This window comes from Macadamia integrifolia, unplaced genomic scaffold, assembly GCF_013358625.1.
Source record: "Macadamia integrifolia cultivar HAES 741 unplaced genomic scaffold, SCU_Mint_v3 scaffold520, whole genome shotgun sequence".
In the NCBI taxonomy this organism is placed as follows: Eukaryota; Viridiplantae; Streptophyta; class Magnoliopsida; order Proteales; family Proteaceae; genus Macadamia; species Macadamia integrifolia.
In genome coordinates, this window is record NW_024870470.1 from 105,722 (window position 1) to 128,965 (window position 23,244).

Consider the following 23,244-nt stretch of genomic DNA (forward strand, 5'->3'; position numbering starts at 1 on the left):
CACCAAATTAGACTCAAACCCCCTATCATCAGTCACTGTTAACTCAAGAGGTAAAATGATCGTTATACCCTTTTCACTAAAACTCATTGTAACCCAATTCCTCTTCACCCCTACCTATTCTCACCTTCACCGAGACATCAAACACACACACACACACACACACACACACACACACACAGAGAGAGAGAGAGAGAGAGAGAGAGAGAGAGAGAGAGAGAGAGAGAGAGAGAGAGAGAGACGCAATAGCGCCACTGTCGGTGGCGTTCTTCATCACTGCGCATAAGCATAATGACTATCCTCTCTGGTAAGCTGGTTAATTTTCTTCTTCAAACCACTGATAACCTCATCCACACTGCGACTATCCCCACCTTATCCCACTCTGTCGTCGCCTCCTTTGCCACCATCCGAGCCATCACCGCCATCCGAGCCATCGCCGTTGAGGTCAAAGACACCGTTGTTGCCTTCAATGCTAGTGTCGCCAACGGTGCAAAACATTCGTCTCCTCCGGTGGAACTCGATGGCGGTGCTGCAGTCATTGCTGAGGTCCAACTCTACGACGATGAAGTCCTCCGCTGTGTAGCCATAAGACTCTGGATCCAATCTTTCTTCCTCGATTCGAGAAGGTTGAGGGATCATCCTCGTTCCCACTTCTTGATTACAAGATTTGCCACCTTGACCATGCGGTTGGTAATGTCATTGACCTGGCTAAGGCAGTGGCTTATGTGAAGGAATTCCCGGGGTTCCATGAATTTGCAGAGTTTACAATAGAGGATGTGGGTACCAGTGAGAGTGGATTGAATTCGGTTGTTCTAGCAAACAACAATGAGATGGTGTTGTTGCCAATGCATGAAACAGTGTTTGGAACAAAGAGGAAGAGTCAGATACAGACTTACTTGGAGTATAATGATGGGCCTGGAGTGCAGCACTTGGCTTTGATGTCTGAAGATATATTTAGGACACCGAGGGACATGGGGAAGAGAAGTGGAGTTGGTGGGTTCGACTTCATGCCATCGTTGCTGTTGACATATTATAGGAATTTGAAGAACAGGGCCAACGATATCTTGTCTGATGAGCATTCATATAGAAATCCTCTATGGTCTTGCGCATAATCAACTTTTATTTTAGTTGTTTGATTATTATAACCAGGCGACTGATCAACTAGATAGAGAAGAAACACATGATTCAAGCGCAAAGGGGTTTCGTCGCGTGGTCGTGAGGGTTGCCGTCCATCGCCACTGCTCTGAACGATCGCCGGTGAAAGAAATAATAACTTGTTACAAGGGTATTTTAGATACTTCATATTTAATAAGGGCATTTTGGTATTTAAAATAAAATATTATTGCTGACATCAGCATATAGGGTATATTCCTTAACAGTGACTGATGGTAGGGAGTCTGAGTCTAATTTGGTGAAATAGAGCGGGTGTTCTTATGATTGTGGCATTATCTAGGGATTGGCACTGTAAATTTCCCCAAAAAAAAATAACCACTAATTCTAATAAAAAACTTTTAGGTGGTGTTTGATTGCGTGATTCCACATAATATATTTATGTGGATTCATGATGCTTCATTTATTTGGGTGTTGGTTGTAATCAAGATTCAAGAACTTGTTTTGTTTCAGTGATTTCAAAACTACCGAAATACCAAAATTTTGATCAAAATTGTGTATTTTTTTCCCATGTGTTTCGTCGGCCATTTTGGGGGGCTAATGGTTGAAGTGACCAAAATTAGCGAAATGATCGAAAATTGATAGAGATGGCCGAAATTGTAGAAACGCAACCCTAAAATGATGCAGAAGATAATGGAAAAACAGAACAAACAATGCACATGGATTTTACGAGGTTCGGTAAGGTTATCTACGTCCCCGGTGAGATGAGATCCTGCTTTACTATCAATGGAGAATAGGGTTACAACGCTCGTCCTCACACCTCTCAGTATTGCTTGCATTACAGAGAAAAAACCCTCGTTACAAATATATAGCGAAAAAAACCCTTAATCTGGAAAGTATACAATTGCCCTCAAATAAAAAATTTGAGCGGGGGACTGCACCCCACCCCTGCTATGCAGGGGGGGCCTCCTGCCCCCTTGCAATCCCCACGGCCCGCTAACCAGTTAGCGGGGCTGCAGTCCTTCCTGTTGAGGTGCTGCACCAGTACTTCCTGGGTTAAACTGTGACGAAATACAAGACATCGTACACCAATCGAAATTTCAATGAAATTACAAATTTTTGGGCCGACTGAATGAAATTTCAAAACAAAATAACCGAAACATGACCGAGATGACCGAAATATGATTGAAACTATATACTTTTATATTTCGTATGTCATTTCGTCGATAAAAGAAAATATCGAAATATCTGAGATTTCGGCCGGTTTTCGAGCCTCGGTTGTAATTAGTGGTGATCCTGTGGAGAGACATGATTCCACCGAGTCATTTGAGCAACATAGGTTAATTTAAAGATTGAGCCTGGCGATTCTACCCTCCTCGATATAAATAACCTGAATTCCATCCAGAATCCAAACCATCGGGCCTCGCCTCAGTTGGAAGTCACGAACAGGGCTAGCGACTCCATCGTCTTAACTGCACAAAGCAGACAATCATCGTCCCTGCTGCTGCTCAAACCTGCAAGTATGCTCCCTCCCTCTCTCTCTCTCGCTTGCTCTGTCCCTCTCTGCTCTCTCGTCGAATCCTCTGTAGAAAGCATCTCTGCCAAGGACGTCGTTATAGCCTATGTAGCGACCTGTTGTGTCTGTTTCCACAGCTTTCTGGTCGGGACGTTTTGGATCATCAACTTCTATAGAACCCACGGTTGAATACTGTGGAAGAAGTTCTAGCTTAGGGCGGAGAGAGAGAGAGAGAGAGAGTTGCAGGTTGGGGATACTGGGTGGTGAGAATACTAATAATATAAAAATAAGGCGAATTAAATAAAAAGTGCAGTGGCCGTTGTTTTTTTTTTTTAATTTATCTAATTATCTCTAAGTTCCTTTCCTCTTACCTTTGTTTCAAAGGCTAGCTTCTCTCTCCTCGTCAACTATACCTCTATGATAGAATCGTCAGAGACTGATATCGCACAACCCACTCGCTGGTTTTAAAAAGTGCAGTGGCTGTTGGGAAACCCTTGTGACCGTATCCTTCGAGAGTCGAGACAGTCGTGCTCGAATGTGTTTGTTTCAGTAGAGCTTAGCTCTAAAGAACAAAGAAAGCTAGAATGCAAGGTGGATTACCAAACGAACAAATGGAGATAGTTGAGTCTCACGGTCCTCAAGATCACAACATATGCAACTCCATTCCTCGTGGTGGACCAATCTACGTTATGGATTGGGTCAGTCCCATCACCAGACTGATCGACTTTAAGGCTTCGTTTCTTCAAGAACTCAACGTGAGTTACTATATTACAAATACTTTTAAATTTTGAATGAATTGACTTCTTTCTCAATCTATTTTCTAGTCTTAAGTACATCTACAATATTTGCAATAATTGGAAAGGCCTTATGTTGCTTATAAGTGATGAATCCATGTATATCATTGCGACTCATTCAATTCCTAACCTAGTCAATTCCATCGAATTTTAATCATTCTGATTTAAATTCTTGATTTTATTTGGATGCAGAGTTTGGAGGCGGAACTCTCTGCAGATTCATCTCAAGCATGTAATGATGAGCTTTCGTAAGTCGACTTCGAAATTGGGTTACGTTTTCTTTTTCTTTTGTAGGTCTTTTCCCCCCTTCTACACATGACTGCAAACTTTGGACTTTATGGTTATGTCATTTGAGTCTTTTATTGCTTCTCCCCTTAGTATGTTATTGCCTTATGGAGTAAAATAGAGTAAAGTAGGAGATGATCATTGAACATGGACAGGCAGTGAATGATTTGTTTTTTTATTCCATGGGCTTCAGAGCTACCCATCGTCTGGGTTTTATCTGTGCTTGATTCCTTTGTAGTTTTCATCTCGAGTTCAATTTTGATTACAGAATTTTTTTATTTTTTTTTTGGATGCTGCAATTACAAACGATTTGGCTGTCTAGGTTTTCTTGCTTCATATGGATAATTGTGCTGTTTTAAATGATGACTCTACATTACACAATTTCTTTTGATGCCTCAACTGTCTTCATCCAGTTAAGCTTTTGCTAAACCGTGGGATCTATTAGACACACACACACACACACACACACACAGAGATGGATGGATGATTGTATCACTAGATTTATGTTATCACTTTGTTGGTTGGTTTTTTCTGATGGGACCCAGTACGTACATGAGCTCCTAACTGATTGTATCACTAGATTCTGATGAAGCAATTATTTATGTCATCATTTTGTTGGTTGGTTTTTTCTGATGGGATCCAGATTGCATGGTTCCGCCTTGCCATGGAGGAAGATCAAACTCAGTTTTGGTGGCTGTTTGATTTGAAACTTTTGGTCAATCAACATTATTGGCTCAAATATATTAGGAGCATTAGTTAAGAAGCGAGTCAACAAAGTATAAGTCTAAACCATGAAGCAATGAGGGTGAATAATCTGTTGTTATTGTAAATGAATAATCCTTGCTGTTTTTGGTGAGGCGTGTAATATAAAAAGGCAATAACCTAAAAAATTTCAGGGGCAAAAGGGTATATGGATCATGAGGCACCGTCGATTATGGTACTTCACTCTGCAACAAAAGAAGTGGAAGACACAGAGGAATTACTGTCTACACAGCCTATGGATTGAAGGCTATTGTTCCATGCCAGGGATTTAAAGATCAGTATGTATGTCAGATTACTCCTAGATGATACCGATCTGAACCAGTATGTATTTGATGATCCAAACAGAGGATTGCCCAACTGGAGAGAAAAAGCTCAGTATTGCCACTGGCTTGGCCAATCGGCCCAATCCACTATATATTATAGAGCAGAGTGGTCCCAATTATCTAAAAAGAAAGAATGGTCCGATTTTATACCAATATGCTTAGCAACTTAAGATGATCCAACTGGTCTGATGCCATTCTTTGCAGCCATGCTCCAAACCTTATGAATGCCAATGATCACTTCATGAGACTTTTGACTCAAAGTCGCTCTCACCCTCTGGGGCTTTTAAATATTTAGGTATAGGTGGTCCCGGGTTTTTCCAAGAGGAGTGGGAAAATGGAATAAAGCACCAGAAACTGTTCTTCTTTTAGGGGACAACTTTTGCTATTTAATGTTCGCTGGTTCCCTTTTATCATTATAAAGTGGCTGGCTAGTTTGTTAAGCATTGCTCTTAACAGTGAACTAGGATTTTGATTTCATTTGAGCATGTTCCATTTCAAACACTGCATCACCATTATTGAATGTTTACCTATGTACCAGATGTGACTTATTTCTGAGGTTTTCATCCCATTGTGCGATAAAAATTTAATATTTTGTTGATGCGATGTGATATTGATGCATTATAGGGTTGATGAGCTCAAAATTCTTACGGAGGAGGAGCTAATGGACATTGCCTTTGGAGAAGCATTTAAGGTATGGTCTTAAGATGCTAATTCTAAGAAACTCAAATAGTTGTTCCTGAGAATTGCTATTGGTTGACTGTAGGAACGGGAGGATGACGAGAATTCATTCCAACTTCTGGAAGAGTCCTATAATGGAGAGTGAGTAGTGTTTGAACTTCCCTTTACTGCCTGTTTTTATGCATTCAAGTGTAAGCATCTGAGAATCAAATATTGTTTTTATGGGCTATCTATTAATACTTTTGAATTACATTCATGTTCGCTCTTTGATAAGTGTAAAAATTTTGGTTGAACGCAAAAGGTGTTTGCTACCCCGAAATAATCTCTTTATGCCAACAAGATCGAGAAAGAGCTATAGGAGATGGGAGCTCCACATTAGGCTTCATTAATGGGAAAATTCATCTTGTTCTAAGGCCCGCTGTTGTAAATCTGGGTACAAGGGTATATCTGTCCTATGAGGGCATTCTTGTACTTGTACCTTTATTTCACTTATTATAAATAAAGTAGGGTCGTCAGTCTTGACAATCAATCATTCCTCACAAACAAACATAGTATCAGAGCCGAAATCCCCATTGAGATCCAAATCCTAGGTGCAACTCTCTCTCTCTCTCTCTCTCTCTATTTCACCTACCGCCTCGACCCTCCACTGCTGCTCCTCTCTCGGTGGTAGTCTCTTAAACCACCCGAGAGTCTTCACTCTTTGTTTCCCTTCTTCTTTTTGGGCTCTCAGATCTCTATTCATACAATGATCTAACTTTGCAATTTACAAATGGAGAAAAATCATTTAATATTATTAAATGTCAAAATATTACAACTTACAACTACAAATACACCATACATGTATAAGTGTTGCTGGCTTGCTGCTGTAACTCCATAATTGAACAGTATATATATATATATAATTGGTTACAAGAAAATTAAATTATTAAAGCAGAATTTTTGTAAAATAATTTAAAAACGGAAAATAAAATCTGACTCTGTGAAGTCGTATATCGGCCTATGATATCTAACGTATAATGAAAAATTAAAGTCTAACCACTATATAGATATCATACTTTTTGCAAAACATAACTTTAGGGAAAAAAAGGTATATCTCAAACTGTGACTCTTATAGAAATCTAGCTCAAATACTCCAAATATTTGTTGTAGATGTGTTGTAGAAGCCTCCAACATGTTGTGGTTTGCTTGATTCTGGGAGTATCCATCCTTTAGAATGGCTTGCCTAAATCTCTCAAACCAAGCCTTTGGTGATTGCTTGAGACCATATAGTGCCTTCTTGAGGAGGCATACCTTGCCATCAACCGCCTAAAACTTGAAGTCAGGAGGGGGCTGCATATACACTTCCTCATCTAAGTCACCATAAAGGAAGGAATTCTTCATATCCAACTGCTATAAGGGCCAAGATCTGTTTGCTGCCACAGATAAAAGAACTCTTATTAGTTATATTTAGCCACAGGAGCAAAGGTTCCCTGATAATCGATTCCATACATTTGACTGTACCCTTAGGCCACCAATCTTGCCTTGTACCTCTCAGTAACACAATCTGATCGTTATTTGATTGTATAGTCCCACATGCATCCAACTGGAATTCCCCCCTGGGAAGATCAACCAGTTTCCAAGTATATTTCTTCTCGAGTGCCATCATTTCCGCAGACATAGCTTGCTTCCACTAGGGGTCCGACATAACCTCAATAACAGTTTTGGGGATAGAAGCAGAAGAAAGAGCAGCTATAAAAACGACCCCTGTAGGAGAGAGCATCATGGGAAACAAATTGGGCTATATGATTAGTACAAACTCTCTTTCCCTTTCGAACAACAATAGGGAGGTCTTACTCAGAAGGAGGAGAGGAGATGTCACTTGATTGAGGAAGGTGAAGCTCAGGATGTGGATCCAAAGAGGACTCTTGGCAGGTCTTCTTTGTCCTTCATTTGTACACAATAGGTTCTTTCTCATTACAAGGACCACCAGTATCGATAACATCCATAGTATCAACATCATCCACCTGTTTATGTTTTTCCCAATATCAAAAGAAAAGGGAGCGATAGTCAAAGGAGAAAGAAACATAATGGCATCAACGGCCTTTTCACTTTCACTTCTATTCTCTCCTTGAAGAGGAGGCTGATAAGAAACAAATAAAGGCACAAACTTAAGAAAGGTGATATCTTTGGAAGGAAATCTCTTGTGAGATGAAGGGTGGTAACTCTTATAGACTTTGGTAGTGGAAGAATAGCCAAGGAAGAGGCATTTGAGAGCCTTGAGATTTAGTTTAGTGTGGGAGGATTTGTTAACATGCGCATAACAAACACAACCAAACACCCTGGGAGAGAGAGAGAGAAAAAGCAGAAGACTGAGAAGACATGAGTGTAAAAAGATTTTGGGGCCCAAGGATTTTGGTAAGCATGCGATTGATGAGAAAAGTAGCAGTAAGAACAGCCTCAAACCAAAAGGTTTTAGGAACATGCATGCCAAAGAGAAAGCTTCTACCGACTTCTAACAAATGATGATTTTTCCTCTCAGCTATCGCATTCTGTTTGGGTGTATCAACACAAGCAAGCTCCATTATACCATAGTCAGTAAAAAAGTCCTGAAGACTACCATACATGTACTCCTTCCCTTTATGTGACAAAACAATTTTGATCTTGGTTTCAAACTAAGTACATACCATTTTATAAAAGTTTTTGAAGGCATCATAAAGATCACTCTTCTGTTTCATAAGAACGGTCCAAGTACAACGAGAAAAATCATCAACAAATGAAACAAAGTAACCATGGCCAAACAAGGAAGTAGTAGGACAAGGTCCCCAAACATCAGTATTCACAATATGAAGGAGAACTGCAGATCTATTACCATGATAGGGATAATAAGATGAACGACAATGTTTAGCAAAAGTATATAGCTCACAATGAAATACATGAGAAGAAGGAAAGATGTAAATATTAAATGAGGTAATTTTTTCCTCATAACAACAAAAGAGGGATACCTCAACATTGATGCCAAAGCACCACAAAATCCACATTACTACTATCACTACTTCCACATGCATAGGATTGTGGTGTAGTAAAAAAAGATGATTGAGGCCCAAGGCAGTAGAGTCCACTTACTCATGTTTATTGCCAATAATCTTCATCACCAAATCCTCAAAAAGACAGTGAGAGGGAAAGAAGGTGATGCAACAATTCAAAGATTTAGTTCAAGTGCTCTAGACAAAAGATTCAGGTTAAGGTTATGAACTTGGATTATGTGAAATGGAAAAAGTGATGGGAATATTATCTTTACCAGAGACAAGAGGAGAGGGTGCTATCATCCACCCAAACCTTATCCTTACTAGAACAAAGGGAATAGGAATCATAATAGTGGGACATACCGGTCATGGGGTTAGTAGCACTAGAGTCAATGACCCATGATGGAGTGGTGGAAGGAGCAGATGTGGTGATGAGCATAACAGAAGCTGAGGCATATGGTACAGTATGTGAGGTAGATGAGCTATCAAGCTAAGACATGAGCCTGCAAAGCACTGTGATATCCTCCCTAGAGAAGGAGCTGGTATCTACCTACGGGTGTCCTTAGGATTAGTTTCTATCATTGTAGCATGGGCTGTAGCTCCTCCTCTGCGGCCATCACGTGTGCGAAGATGACGGCTATGAAGTACCCATCACCTCTCTCGGGTGTGGCTAGATTTCCCACAATGATCACAACGGAGTCTATCTCTGTCATCTCTATGGGTTGGCCCTTGGCCTTTACCACCACCACGTCATTCTCTCTGGGAAGTGGAAGACAGAGCATATTGCTCAAGCGGAGGAGCAGGCTCCATGGCACCTCTCCTGGTCTCCTCAATTTGCAGGTAGTTGCATACCTCATCAAGAGATGGAAGAGGTGATTGGCCCAAAATCTATATCCGGATTGGCTCATAGTCTGAGTTCAACCACCTAGTAGGATCAGAATTCACTCATTTTCAAGGGTCTGTAAACCTTGGCTTCATCTTCGGGGTTGGACAACTGAAGGTCAGGATGATGATGATACTCCTCCCAGAGTCCTATAACAGTGGAATAGTAGTCAGAGATAGTACCGTATCCGTGCTTCATGGAGAGGACCTTCTGAAGAAGCTGATAGACCTTAGCAGAGTCACCTAACCTATTATAGGTCTATCCCAATATACTTAGCAGTTTCCTTCTGGATAAATCTTCTGCCAATCTTATTAGGTTTCATAGAGAAAAGGAGCCAAGTCATAACAGTAGAATTTTTTAGTTTCCCATTTCTGATAAGCTGGACTTGTAATAGAGGGAGCCTTGATGGCCCAGTAATGTATCCTAGCTTCCCTTGACTTCGTAGGGATAGCTTTATAGATAGTGACCAATCCAAATAATTGGTACTATCCAACTTCACAAGAGAAATCTGGGTGTTGGGATTATCAAAGATAGTCGGATTCTTGAGCCACCCATTGAGGCTTCATTGAGGTCAGACATGATGTGAAGGTATCATAAAAAACAAGGTTGGAGATCCAAACTAAGAGAGGATACGCGTTACCCAAATAACTCCTTCTCAGACCAGAAGAAAAAAGTTCATCAAGCTAGAAAACCATGATCAAATCCGCTTTTCATTGTGAAGCTTCATCCCAATCTCACATACAAGCATCATAAGATAGAATACATCCAACAAAAGTAACCACTAGCTACACTAGCAGCCATTCCAGACAAAACTAGCCAAAAAGAGAAGTCGGCGATACCTGGCAGCAAGTGGGAAATGGAGTTGTGTTCCAGCAACACAACTAATCAACAACCGAGGCTTAGGAAGTCAAACAAGACCCTTGGGCGATTCTTTCAAGCCAGGCCACATCCCCAACCAATGCCAGAGGAGTGAGAGGAGAATTTGAACCCATGGCTGGCGGTAATGCTGAGAAAGGCTCCTATTCTCTATGTGAGCTCGAAGCAGTCCATGTAGTCATCAAATCTTCCTCAAAGTGTCTTCAACTTGCTCCTAGAACTCCATTAGGTTTTCTAAATGAATCTTTTTTACATAATATAGCCTCTATTGGAACCATTTGCTTTTCTAGGGTTCCAAGAGAGACTCAATGAATGAGAAAGAGATGATTGGTCTACTCTCAAACCCTTTTAGGCTTTGATACCAAGTTGGAAGTTAGAAAGATTAGGGTTAGAGATGAGAGAGAAAGATAGAAGAGAAGAAGGAAGAAGGTGAGAAGTTGAGAGCAGAAAGAGAGAGAGATGAGGGCAAATCATGGGGGAGCTATGAGCTCTTCCCACCTATATTAGGTTCAAACCAAATTACATAGTCCTCCCGAGGAAGGTAAAAGAGATAAAAAGAGAGAATAAAATTTAGGAGAACATAATTGTAAACAGTTCAACTCTTAACAAAAGCATCCGTAAGACATCTCCATGTAGTGAAAGAATGGCGAAGGATATTTCCAGCAAACCAGATCGCATCAGTCCACTCTACTCTCCTACCTTTTATCTGAATAAGCATCCAAGCTGACTTAGTGGTAAATAATCCAATAGATTTATCTGTCTGCACCACCAAATCATATTCATAATGACGTAGTCTTCTCAAGTTCCGTAATTCCCTCCAAACATAAAGAAGAAAAAAAGATGGAGAACTTCTGGGATGTCATTAACCATCTCTCAATATTTATTTAACTAAAGCAAACTGATTTGACACTACATCATAACGAATTTTGCCCCCATGTTGATTAATTAGAACTCCCATTGGATGCGACCTATAAAGCCATAAATTTATAGATTTCCCATTCCCTATGATATACTGAATTTTCGGTTCCATCTTATCTCTATACTTCAAGATCCTCCACACCCAAAAGCAACTTTGTGGAGATTTAACTACCCTCGCTGATTTATTTATTTATTTTTTTGTTGTATAGATACTTTTTACAAATCCATACATGAAATGAATTTTCCTCCCAAGAGAAGGACCTGACGAAAGGACATTGGAATCAATCTTGGAGATGAGATTACCTGGTAAGCCAAACAGACCAGACCAATAGATGTAGCAGCATTGTAGTACATAAGAAAGCAACTGTAGATGACCAACATAGTATAAGAACTCGGCCTTCCAACCTTCCAGTTTTCTCTGCACCAAATCCATAATGGAGCACAATCAACCATAGTTAATTTTCCTGAAATAAATGGTACACCAAGTTACCTAACGGGTAGTTTGATGTCAGAAAAACCCGTTAATTCCAAAAGTTGCAGTCTGCTAGTTTGGGCAAGGCCCCCTAAAATAATAGAGCACTTAGCTTTATTACGATGCAACCCAGGGCAGGTTGTAAACTCTTCTAAAGTCCCCAAACTAGCGGTAATAGATTGACAGATGGTTTTATAAATATCATTAGGTCATCCACAAAAGTAAGATGGGAAAGATGTAAAGCCTTGCCCTGGGGCAGCAGCAGCATACCACCATCTACTTCCAATTTGATCATCTTACTCGAAAAAACCTCCTTATCAATAGTAAATAGATAAGGGGAAGTAGGGTCCCCTTGTCTAATTGATGTTGTTGGGTGTTGGGTTTAAGACTTCCGTTTGAGTTGATTTGATTTCTCTCTCTTTAGATTTAGAAAGTGGTCAATATTTAATTTCCAATTTTATTGGGTTTCTATTTTTATGCTAGTTAGTTTTCTTTCTATTGATGTAACTTGATGGAGATTTCAGATTTGAATAGATTTGACTGGAATGAATGAGTGTTTGCTTGAGTGAAACGATGGCTGCCTTGAGGCTTGCGTCTCTCTCTCTCTCTCTCTATGTTCTTTCTTCCCCTCTCTGAAATTCTATCTCTCCATCTCTTGCTGTTTCCTCCACAATCAAGCAAGGTTCTCTCACCAAATAATTGATCGAATTTGGGATCATACTCAAGTTCTTACCTGGCATTATTACTGTTCATTGTACCTGCAACAGTACCGACTTGAGAAGGGCTTGCTGGAACTCCTCTGGTAGATCTCTATTTGTCCTTTAGGTCGAAGGAAGATGGTCTCCAAGCAACTCAAACCCTAGGATTTTGGTTCCAGGTGCCTCCTTTACTGTGTGAATCGAAACCAGATTCAGACCTGGTTCTGGCATCAGAAACAAATTGCAGAGTTTGATTGTTTCAATCCTTTAGGCCCCGAGTCCATCTATCAGCTGGGTTTGATAGAGTTGGGGTATACAAACTTTCCCTGATCATCTCTTGCGATTTGAAGTCCCTATCGAGAGTTAGATCGACTTGAGAATCTTTTCTTCTGCTGGTTGCAGACTTCTATCATGAAGTCTAAGGTTGAAGAAGGCAGATTCCAGGAATTTACATGTAAGGACAATTGCTTCTAACTACATATAACCCCCCTGTGGTTGAACTTTAGTTCTATTTATACCCCTCTTTAATTTCCAGATTAGCCCATGCTTTTTATAAATTTTAACTCCATTTGACCCCAGCACTTATTCCTTTTACTTTTAAGGGTTTGAATTGTACTTGAATTTACAAAATTGCCATTCAAGCATTAATTTGAGATATTTATCAATCTTGTGGGCCCATTAGCGATCCGATTATGGTTTTGGAACCCGGATCCACATCACTAATTCCTCCTACACCAGGGAAATAACTAGGTGGACTACAATAAATAAGAAAAGAGAAATTTGGAGAATTAACACATACTTTCACCCCGCCATGTAATTTTATAGGGAATCCATTCTTTCCATCACTTCAAACAGAAATCTCCGGCTTAAGGAATCGTATGCCTTATGAAGATTAATTTTCACAATTGCAGTAGGATCAACACTCTTTTGAGTAATACCATGAACGACATTGTGACACACCAATATGTTATCTGCAATACGGCCCTTTGTAAAAGCTAATTGAGTATTGTTCACCACATCACCAAATAACCTGCTGCAATCTATTGGAAAGGATCTTCGTGAGGATTTTATAAATCAGATTACACAAAGCTATCAGACTATATTCAACGAAAGAAGAGACATCACCAGTTTAGGAATAAGACTGATGAATGTAGCATTAATAGGAATGATCGAGTAGCTAAAAAATCATTTAACTGCATTAGTTTAGTATTCACCCACCAACTCGCTTAAGTGCTTGAAGAAACGAGTTCTAAAACCATCTGGCACTGGAGCTTTGCTATCTTTTAAGGAGAATACATCCTTTTTGATTTCTTCTACTGTCATAGTCTCTTCCATTGCAGCTTGCTAGCAGGTCTAGAGATAAAACTCTACTAATTGGAATGTTGGCAGGACAAAACCCCTCATCCACATAACTCATCCCAAAGAGATTCTTGTAGAAAGAGATCTCTTTTATCCTTGATAAGTGTTGGCTCTACAACGGTTGAACCATCGCTTTTCTTAATTTCAAGGGCATGGTTCCGATTTTGACTACAATTCATAGCTTTGTGGAAAAACTATTTCTGCCATCACCTAATTGCAGCTATCTTTCAAAAATTTTTCTTCAGCTTGAGGGGGCAGCCCACAACTTTTCTCTTAGCATCCCTTTCCAATTGAACAAGATAAGCATCACCTGGAGAAGAATATAAACTCAATTGGACATGCTGCAACTCTAATTCCGCTTCTTTAGCCACCTAAAACACAGCACCAAACTTGGAGTTACTCCAAATCTTCAATTCTTGTTTCACATTCTTCAATCGAGATGCAGGCTGTAGCAAAGGATTCTGATTAGGCTTAATTGGTAAACTCCATAATTAGGATTCTGATTCAGCATTCTGAAACATGTATCTAAAGAAGGAATAAGTATTAATATTGAAGACTGATTTCTGAATTTGCCCCTGATGTCCATGTACCTGTAGATACAACTAATCTGCCATTTTGGGTTTTCATTGTCTGTGTTTGTATCCATAAATGAAGCAGACATTTTCCTTACTTGTTCCATAAAATAGTTTGGTTATGGTTTGCTGTAAAGTACCAAAAGAACAAAATTTCCTCTCTATCTGATTTTTGGACACATACAATTTTTTTACAGGAGAAAAGATCAAAGAATTTCAAACAATGAAATTACACGTTCGGAGAGAATAGAAATGAAAAGTAACACTTCGTATACACCTGATTCCTTGAATTGCTCCATTGTTGTAAAAGGCAAAGGTAACTGTTCTAGCAGGCTTGGTAAAAACAACTCAAAGAGGAGGAAGAAACGGGGAAGAGCCTTTGACAGAGAGATTCGTGCAGCAGAATTGGATGTATTCTCATGATGCTTTTGCTCATCTCCTGCACTTCTAAGTTTCCACAGAAAATCTCAAAGCATTGATGTGGCATTTTTTTAAATGAAAATCTCGGATTTAAGTTTGTCTAGGAATAACCTATTTACTTTTAGGGAGAAGGCTGGGCATGCTGTCGGGCTCCAGCTATGTGTCTGCCTCTCTCCCCCCTCCTAACCTCCTAGTGAAAAGACCCCCTGCTCGTGGCTGTCCCCCCTCCCATGTGTCTGCAGCCCACTAGCTTTACCTGGAGCGGGTGGCATACCCAACCCTCTCACTTACTTTTATTCATTTTTTAATTTTTTTTGCTAACTACTTTAGAGATATGATGGGTGCATTCCCCAATCTAATTGTGCCTGCCAACCTTGGCCATGTGCTTTCTTGATTAACCATAACCCCATGAAGTAAGAAACATTTCATTGAAGCTTTGTGATTTTTCTTAAGAAGCCAAAAGCTCTTCCTCTTCTCCCTTTTATTAGCGGACAATATGTATTGGTTGGGAAACTGGGCATCTTGCAGCAGTAGACTCCCTTTCCATTAGTTTGAGTTCCTTGCCTTCAGCATGGATGGGAGTCCCTGGTGCCACACCCACTTCAGGAGTTGGGCTAGATGGCTCAAATATTTAAGAAGACTTTCCTTTTCACAGTGGGGAAATTTGGTGCCAGCCAACTTGAAAACCATCCAATTAATCTCAAGCCTTGGTTGGGTTAAGCTTTGTTAAGGTCAGTAAATATATAAATGAAATGCTTCTTGTTTTCTGTTGAATGAAGTAGGCCATTTTACATGATATTGGTAACAGCTATTGTACATGGCGCCCGTTTGATAACGTTTCAAGAAACGCGTTTCTACCGTTTCTGTGTCCAGAAATGGCAGAAACGGAACAAAAAGCGTTTGATAAAACTGTTTCGTTTCACTTGTTTTCAGAAATAGAAATTCAAATTTCTACCTATTTACGGTTCAAGAAACGACCCAGGAGAAATACTTGTTTTGCCTTTTCTGGAAATGACTCGTGGCCATTCTTTCACTGGGTACTATCAACTTCTAGAAACATGACTTATCAGACACCTTCAATTCCGTTTCTATTTCTAGAAACGGAAATTTATGTTTCTGCCGTTTCTTGAAACAGAAACGGAAGATCAGAAACAGTAGAAACGTTATCAAACGGGCCCATGGTATATGCTGTCTTCTGAGACTGTTATTTCTTTGTTTGTATCTGATATTGTAACTGCTTAATTCTGTGTCAGTGATACCTTGTCTTCAGATACTGTTATTTCTTTGTTTGTATATCTGCTTAATACTGTTTCAGTGATACCTTGTCTTCAGATACTGTTATTTCTTTGTTTGTATCTGATATTGTAACTGTTTAATACTGTTTCAGTGATACCTTCTTTGTTGACTGTTTGCTGTGGTCAGAATGGTTATATTGCAAAAGTGGAGCAACTGGCACAAAGAAAGAAAAAACAGGATGAAGACAAAGCGGCAACTCAATTACATTCATTCAAGTATGTCTTGATGTTTTATGCTTGTTGTTGACGACCTTTTTTCTATTTAATCATGGGAATTTTTAATGCAGTTCAAAGTTCTAGAAAGAATATGGGGCCAAAAAACTGCTAGCAGTCTAGGATCAATGTAGAATTGATAAAATTAGTATAGGACCAGAATTATAAGGTAGGAGAAATTATAAGACGCTCAAGAACAGAGAAGTTAATTAGAAGAAACTAGAGAAGCTAGAAGAAGAAGTTAGAGAACAAGAGAATAGAGAAGAACCTGATCTCAGAGTTGAACAGAATTAGGAGGAGGGAGTTCAGATCTGGAATTCCAATACCTCCCTATGTATAGCTCAACAACTCCAGAACTCTTTAAGACAAAAGAAATCTTAATCACTCTTGTACTGTCTTGACTTAATAGACTCAAAACAGAACTTTTAAAATGCTATTTAGTATCTTAATTTAACTGAAACATATGACTTTAACTACTAATAATGTAGGAGTAGGTTACAAGAAGCTAATCCCCACAATGTATAATCCCAAACAAGATAAATAAGACTCACTTAACTAGCTTGACAATAATCAGAAGTAAACCCAGGAGAACAAGGGAATAAGGCCAGCAAATAAGCCCCCAAGGATACAATAGCCATGCAGGAGCAAAATCAGCCCAAAACCCAACCCGATAGGAGAGAGAAGGACCTTCGATAGGGCTGGAGAGAGAGAGAGGTGCGGCCAGGTTTGTGGGGCTCCAATTGAGCTGCAAACTTGGTCGATTGTAGGGCCCAGGGAGGGTACAGAAACCCCCAAAGTTGATAGTCTTCCGACGGCTGGTTGTGGAGTTATGTACTTTCTTGATTTTCAGACCTAGGTGAGAGAAACTGAGAGAAATCTTCAAGAAATTTGATAGGGCTGCGTGGGCAGCAATGAGGAGAGGATCGAGTGATCCTTGTCAGGCTGTGAACACCCTCTGAAAAGGGCATGCAGATCCGAGGCCAATTGGGGAAGGAAGAGGAGATCGATCTCTCTTTTAGTTCCTCTAGGAATGCTGGTTGATTCTGTCTTGGAAGGGCTGAATATGTCTGAATCTTGTAATAGTAATAAATAGTAACAAGTAATGGCAGTAAAACAAAGAATAAGAACGAAAAGAAACCAAACAAGTGTGGGTGGGATTGGCTATCTCGGCCCGAGCATCTCACCTTCAGCCATCCTGGTTGTTTGCGCAATTGATTGCAGTAATTCATTATTCAAATCTCTTCATTGAGAGTACATAAACTCCTCTATATATAGAGGGCAGATTAGCAGTCATAGCATAACTAAGAGTTAGACTCCAAGTAGGATTAGACCTTACATAATAGGGGTTGGACTCCAAATAGGACTAAACCAGAACTCCAACATGGAGTAGGTAACTAACTAGTCATTCACTAATAGGAAAACCTAAACTGACTCAAACTGAAATAACAAAGGAAATAGACTCAAAACAGGACTCTAGCTAAACTAATGAATTAAATCCCGTTTTTCTACTTTCTACCCATATTATAGGCCCATTAAAGTGGCTCATTACAAAGAAAACATGGGATCAAGGGCCCAACACATACATAACCGAACCCAAGGCTTATCTATAATAAAATAAGCCCATTAAGTGACTTATCCACATCAACTAATCTCATATACTAATTTACCCCCCACTCCTTGTGTTTATAATTAATTCTCGATATAGTAAACCCATGAAAATAAAAAATCCCAACATAATATAACTACCCAAAGCTCGATTTCAGCCTGTTGGACTGCCAATTGCCCCTTGTGGTCCTTCTACACTTACATTCTAGGCCTCCATACATGATCATGGTCTAATGCAATTGTATTAATTCCATAGGTATTAGAAAAAAACACGTCCTCGGGTTTTAAAGTATGGAAGAATGTCCACCACGTAGTGAACATCCACGATCAATTACCTTGAGTTGTCATGGTGTCTAGGCAACCCCAGAAGCATGGCAACACCAACAAGGCATCCAAAGCGCTTGGACACCTAGGTGGCGCTTTGACAACTGTCCCTTGATTTGACGATCCATTGTTTTCCATAACACAAACGAAATCAGCAACTGTCAGATTCTTGTTGTAAAAAACTCAAAGAATCGTTGGGGAGAACAAAATCCAAGTTTTCGATCTCTGTGGAGATTTTGATTTGCTCCTATTCAACAAAATTCTCTATGTGAGACTCTTCAAGTTCAACAAGATTTTTATTTAATTCATCTTCACTTTTAATCATATTCTCTTCTCGAGTGGGCGAGCCTGTGGCACAACGGTTAAGTTCTAGACCAACATGTTGGTCACAGGTTCAAACCTTGGAAATAGCCTCTTTTGCGAAGCAAGGGGTAAGGCTGCGTACACTTTTCCCCTCCCAGACCCTGCAGTAGCGGGAGCCTTGTGCCCTGGGTTGCTCTTTTTTTTCTCTTCTTGAAGGTATTATTTCCTTGTTGAAATTGTTTTTAGTTCATTGTTGTAAAACTTCAAGTATAGCTTTCCTTTTTTGATTGAACTCATCAGAGGCCTGCCTATGATATTCTCTAGACTCCATGAAAGTAGCTCGAGTCTGGCTTACCTTCTTTGATTGAGTGAATATCATCTTTCACTGAAAGTAGCATGTCATAGTTAGATTTGTTGATCAATTTGCACGATGAAGATCTTAGGTTTGGGTATAATATCAAATAATATAATTTTGGGGTTCTAGAAAGATTTTGGAGTGAAAAAACTGCTAACAATTTAGGATTAATGTAGAATTGATAATAATGGACTGTTATCTGCATTTTTGCACCAAAATAGAAAAATGGTACTAGAAATATTATAACTCGCATGAACATAGAAGAGAATCATAAGAAATCAGAGAAGAAATTTGAGGAGCTAGAAGATGTTAGAGAAGGAGAAAAAGCTATACATAAGATAGCTAAAATGAGAGAAAGAAAGAGTAGAGATTTTGATCATGTGAGGTGTATCAAGGGTGATGATGGAAGAGTATTGGTAAGGGATGAGAACATTGTGAAGAGATAGGATGAGTATATTTATGCCCTGCTAAATGGAGATAGTTCAAGTAGGAATGACCTAGATGACTATTTACTCAACAAGACTCCACATGTTATAGATACGTTCGAAAGGTTAGTGTGGCCGAAGTAAAGAAGTCTTAAGAAAGATGAAAGCATGCAAGACACTAGGCCCTGTTGAGATCCCAGAAGTGTGGAAAACTCTAAGAGTATGTCTAGTGGTTTGTTAACCAAGTTGTTTAACAAGATTTTGAGCACAAGGAAGATGCCAGATGATTGGAGGAGCATTGTTGTCCCGGTCTACAAAAATAAAGAGGATATTCAGAGCTGCAATAACTATAGAAGCATTAAATTAATGAGTTGTACTATGAAACTGTAGAAGGTTATTGAAACTTGCCTTAGAGACTCATATCTTAGAGAACCAATGACAGATGCTATTTTCTTGTTGAGGAGGCTTAAGAAAAGTTATAAAGCCCACAAGAAGGATCTCCACATAGCCTTATTGATCTTGAAAAAGCATATGACAGAGTTCCTAGAGATTTATCCTGTATGTCCTAGTAAAGCGAGGGGTGTTGAGTACATATGTGGATATAATTAAGGACATGTACGAGGGAAAGGTGACTACTGTGAGATCTGTGGGTGGTCAAGGCAAGGAATTCCCAATTACAATTGGGTTACATCAACAAGGTCCCCTGGTTATGCTCTTCGATGATGACATTGTTTTAGTGGATGAGACAAAAGCAGGTATTAACTCTAAGTTGGAGTTATGGGGGTCAACCTTGGAACAAAAGGTTTTAAGATCTATTGATCAAAGACGGAGTATATGATGTGTAACTTCAGTTACTCTATGTTAGATAATGAAATAGTGAAAATTGAGGAGAGAGAGATTTCGCAAAATGTCTATTTTAGGTATCTGGGGTCAATCATAAATAAAGAAGGTGACATTGAGGATGATGTTTTACAAAAGATTAGAATGGGATGGATGAAGTGGAGAGGTGCGTCCAAAGTGTTGTGAGACCGGCGTATCCCTTTAAAGCTTAAGGGAAAATTCTATAGGACTGTTGTGCGTTTGGCTATGATGTATGGGGCTGAATGTTGGGCAGTTAAGAAGTATTATATAGAGAAGCTATGTGTGGCAGAGATGGGGATGTTAAGATGGATGTGTGGCAAAATTAAGAAGCATAAGGTAAGGAATGAGCATATGAGAGCAGCTTTGGGAGTTGCCCTAATCAATGACAAGCTCCCCGAAAGCTTGAGGTGGTATGGCCATGTTCAGCGGAGGCCTAAGGACGCCCCAGTAAGAAGTGATATGATTCAGATCGAAGGAGCTAAAAGAGCTAGAGGCAGATCTAAAATGACTATAGGAGAAGTTGTGAAGACTGACATGCATAGTCTTGGTCTTGTCCGAAGTATGACATCGGATAGAGCCTATTGGAGGGCAAGGATCCATGTACCCGACTAGTTGAGATTCTCCTGTATTGATGGGTTGTGACCATGGTTCCAAAACTCGGCAATATCTCGCTAAAATCTTGGATTTTTCTGTATTTTTTTTTTTTAACAAAATGAAATGGCATACGAAACACAAAAGCACTTAATTTCAGTCATTTCAGTTATATTTCGGTCATTTTGTTTTGAAATTTCGCGCATTTCAGCCACTAGCCCCCAAAATAACTAAGCGAAACACATGGAGAAAAGTACATTGTTTCGAAATTACAGAAAAATTTAGGTAATTCGGTGGTTTTGAAACCACCGAAATGAAACGAGTTCTTGAACCTTAGCTATGATTCGTTCCTATAATTCTCATCTCTCATCTTCTCATTTCTTCATTTCCCGTTTTTCTGTTTAGACTTCTTTTTTCCCTTATTTTGTGTGTGTGTGTATGGATCCATGTAGCCGACCCCATTAAATTGGGACAAGGCTGAGCTTTTTGTTATAGTAGAAGAAGATGTTAGAGAAGAAGAAGAACAGAGAGGGAAGAGAGGAAAGATCACACCTGATCTCAGAGATGAACCATACCAGGAGAAGGAGAGAGATCAGATTTGGAATACCAATCCTGTATGCACAACTCAACGGCTCCAAAACTCTTAAGAAAACTTAATATCCTTCATCTAAATCATGATTAACTGACAGGGGTTTGTATCATAGTTTTTAAGGCAGTAAGGCGACGGAGGCGTTTGAGGGTCTTTCGGAGCGCCTTAGCGATAAGCCGGGCATAAATCGTCGCCTTATTGACTAAAGCGTTCCTGTGTAATTTTTTTTTATAAAACCAATCTATTTGGCTCAAATCCTAGTTGAATCCTATTACTCATATGTTAAATAAATATTAAAGGTTCATATTCATACCAATGTAAGATATTCATCAAGAAAACAAATTAATAAAGTGAATAAACTAAGTTCATCTTCATCAATCATCAATCATCATAACATATTAACATATAATATAAATACATAATTATGAAGCAAAATTATAAAAATAAAGAAAAGAAGACATAAAAAATACAAGTATTTATTATACTTACCTCTATGATGCCAAAATGAGTGCCTAAGCCCTAAGATCATCCACTATATTTCTACTCCTGCCAATGAAGAATGAAGCTCACTGCTGCCGGAGCAAAATGGTCGCCTATATAAGTTGTTCTTCCTTGTTCCTTGATTCCTTCTCAAAGCCCTTTCTTAAAACCCTTGACAAAATCCAAACCCTGTTTGTGAATCGTGTTTTTGTTTTGTTTGTTTTGGTTATTTTTGGTGGAGTAAAGTTGATCCCATACATCTCAAGTGTTAATAAAATCATACACCTACCAATAAAAAATCTATATTTGGAATCTTCATCAAATAATTTTAAAATGTGTTTAAAAAAAAAAAAAAAAACCCATAAGGCGCCCCTTCACGTAAGGCGGAGCATTGCCTTACCATCTCTAGACCGCATCAGCGCCAAGGCGCTAGTAAGGCGTCGCCTTAGCAGCGCCTTAAAAACTATGGTTTGTATACATATATATAGTCTTTGAAATTCTTAATTTCCCCTCCCATAGAATTCCTAACTCTCTTATGCTGACTTGATTTAATAAACTCAAAACAGAATTCTTAAAAAGCTGCTAACTATCCTCTAATTCAAACACAAATTTAACTACTGAAGTACTAATTTTGTCCACTACTTCACCCTCAATTTTTGGGCTTATAATTAGGTCCAATACATGAAGCCCAAGAAAAAAAAGGCACAGCCTATAATATATCTACCCAAATCTCAGTTCCAGCCCATTGGACTGCCAATTGCCCTTTTTGGGCCTTCTAGACCTATGTCTAGGCCTCCATATGAAGTCTAATGCAACTGCATCAATTTTCTAGTCGAAAAGGAAAAATAAAAAATTTGTGGGGGTAAGGGGAAGGATAGAAAAAATGGAAATGGAAAAAAGTAGATGATTTCATTCTGGATATATTTCTATCTCCTCACATTTGGTTTGGATCTCTTATTGTTTTGAAACAGTGGCAGCTGGAAGATCAATGAAGGAACAGTTTCATCCTTTGAGAAAATCGAAAGAATGAAATCCCTTAGGTCAATGGCCTATGTAACAAAGGTCTGTGATAGTTCTCGTATGGGGTAGACATTTTCGTGTATCAATTCTTTATACTTCATTGTTCTATATTCGCAAATACAGAGGGAAATGTCAATGGTGTGAGGAAAACAAACCCCTTCTTTTTGTTTTAATTTTCCATGAGGCTAACTTATGTCAACCTTATTGGTATCAAGAATTACTCGAGACTTCTGATGATTTTCTAAAATTTCTTTTTAAAGCTATATGACATACTCATGAGATGCACAGCTCACAGCTCACAGTTTTTTTTTTTTTTTTCATGAAATGCCTTGAGGCTTATGACTTAAAAGCCTCTGAAGATTCTGTTTGGCCCTGACCATAAGCCAACTTCGTGCTTACCTTCCATCCCATTAGATATTTGCTTGGGTACTCTTGTCCCATCTGAAGACTCTGTTTGGTCCTTGCCATAAGCCTAATTCATACTTACTTCCAGCCCATTAGATTTTTTTGGGTACCCT

General features: G+C 39.2%; 1 protein-coding gene and 1 pseudogene across 3 annotated transcripts in view; both read left to right on the forward strand.

Moving 5' to 3' along the window:
• Positions 1-288: 288 nt before the first annotated feature.
• Positions 289-1,109, forward strand: LOC122069017 (annotated as a pseudogene).
• A 1,380-nt stretch (positions 1,110-2,489) lies between these two features.
• Positions 2,490-23,244, forward strand: part of LOC122069020 (snRNA-activating protein complex subunit) — a 44,624-nt gene continuing 23,869 nt past the window's right edge. Inside the window, exons 1-8 of one of the 3 annotated variants that reach the window (XM_042632947.1) lie at positions 2,490-2,627; positions 3,101-3,378; positions 3,610-3,665; positions 5,412-5,478; positions 5,551-5,606; positions 14,443-14,656; positions 16,088-16,176; positions 22,678-22,768. In XM_042632947.1, the coding sequence (XP_042488881.1) occupies positions 3,208-3,378; positions 3,610-3,665; positions 5,412-5,478; positions 5,551-5,606; positions 14,443-14,656; positions 16,088-16,176; positions 22,678-22,768 (744 nt within the window). In that variant the 5' untranslated portion in view covers positions 2,490-2,627; positions 3,101-3,207. Of the gene's footprint in view, positions 2,628-3,007; positions 3,379-3,609; positions 3,666-5,411; positions 5,479-5,550; positions 5,607-14,442; positions 14,657-16,087; positions 16,177-22,677; positions 22,769-23,244 lie in introns of all 3 variants that reach the window. The other 2 variants (XM_042632946.1, XM_042632949.1) reach the window with 2 other exon arrangements.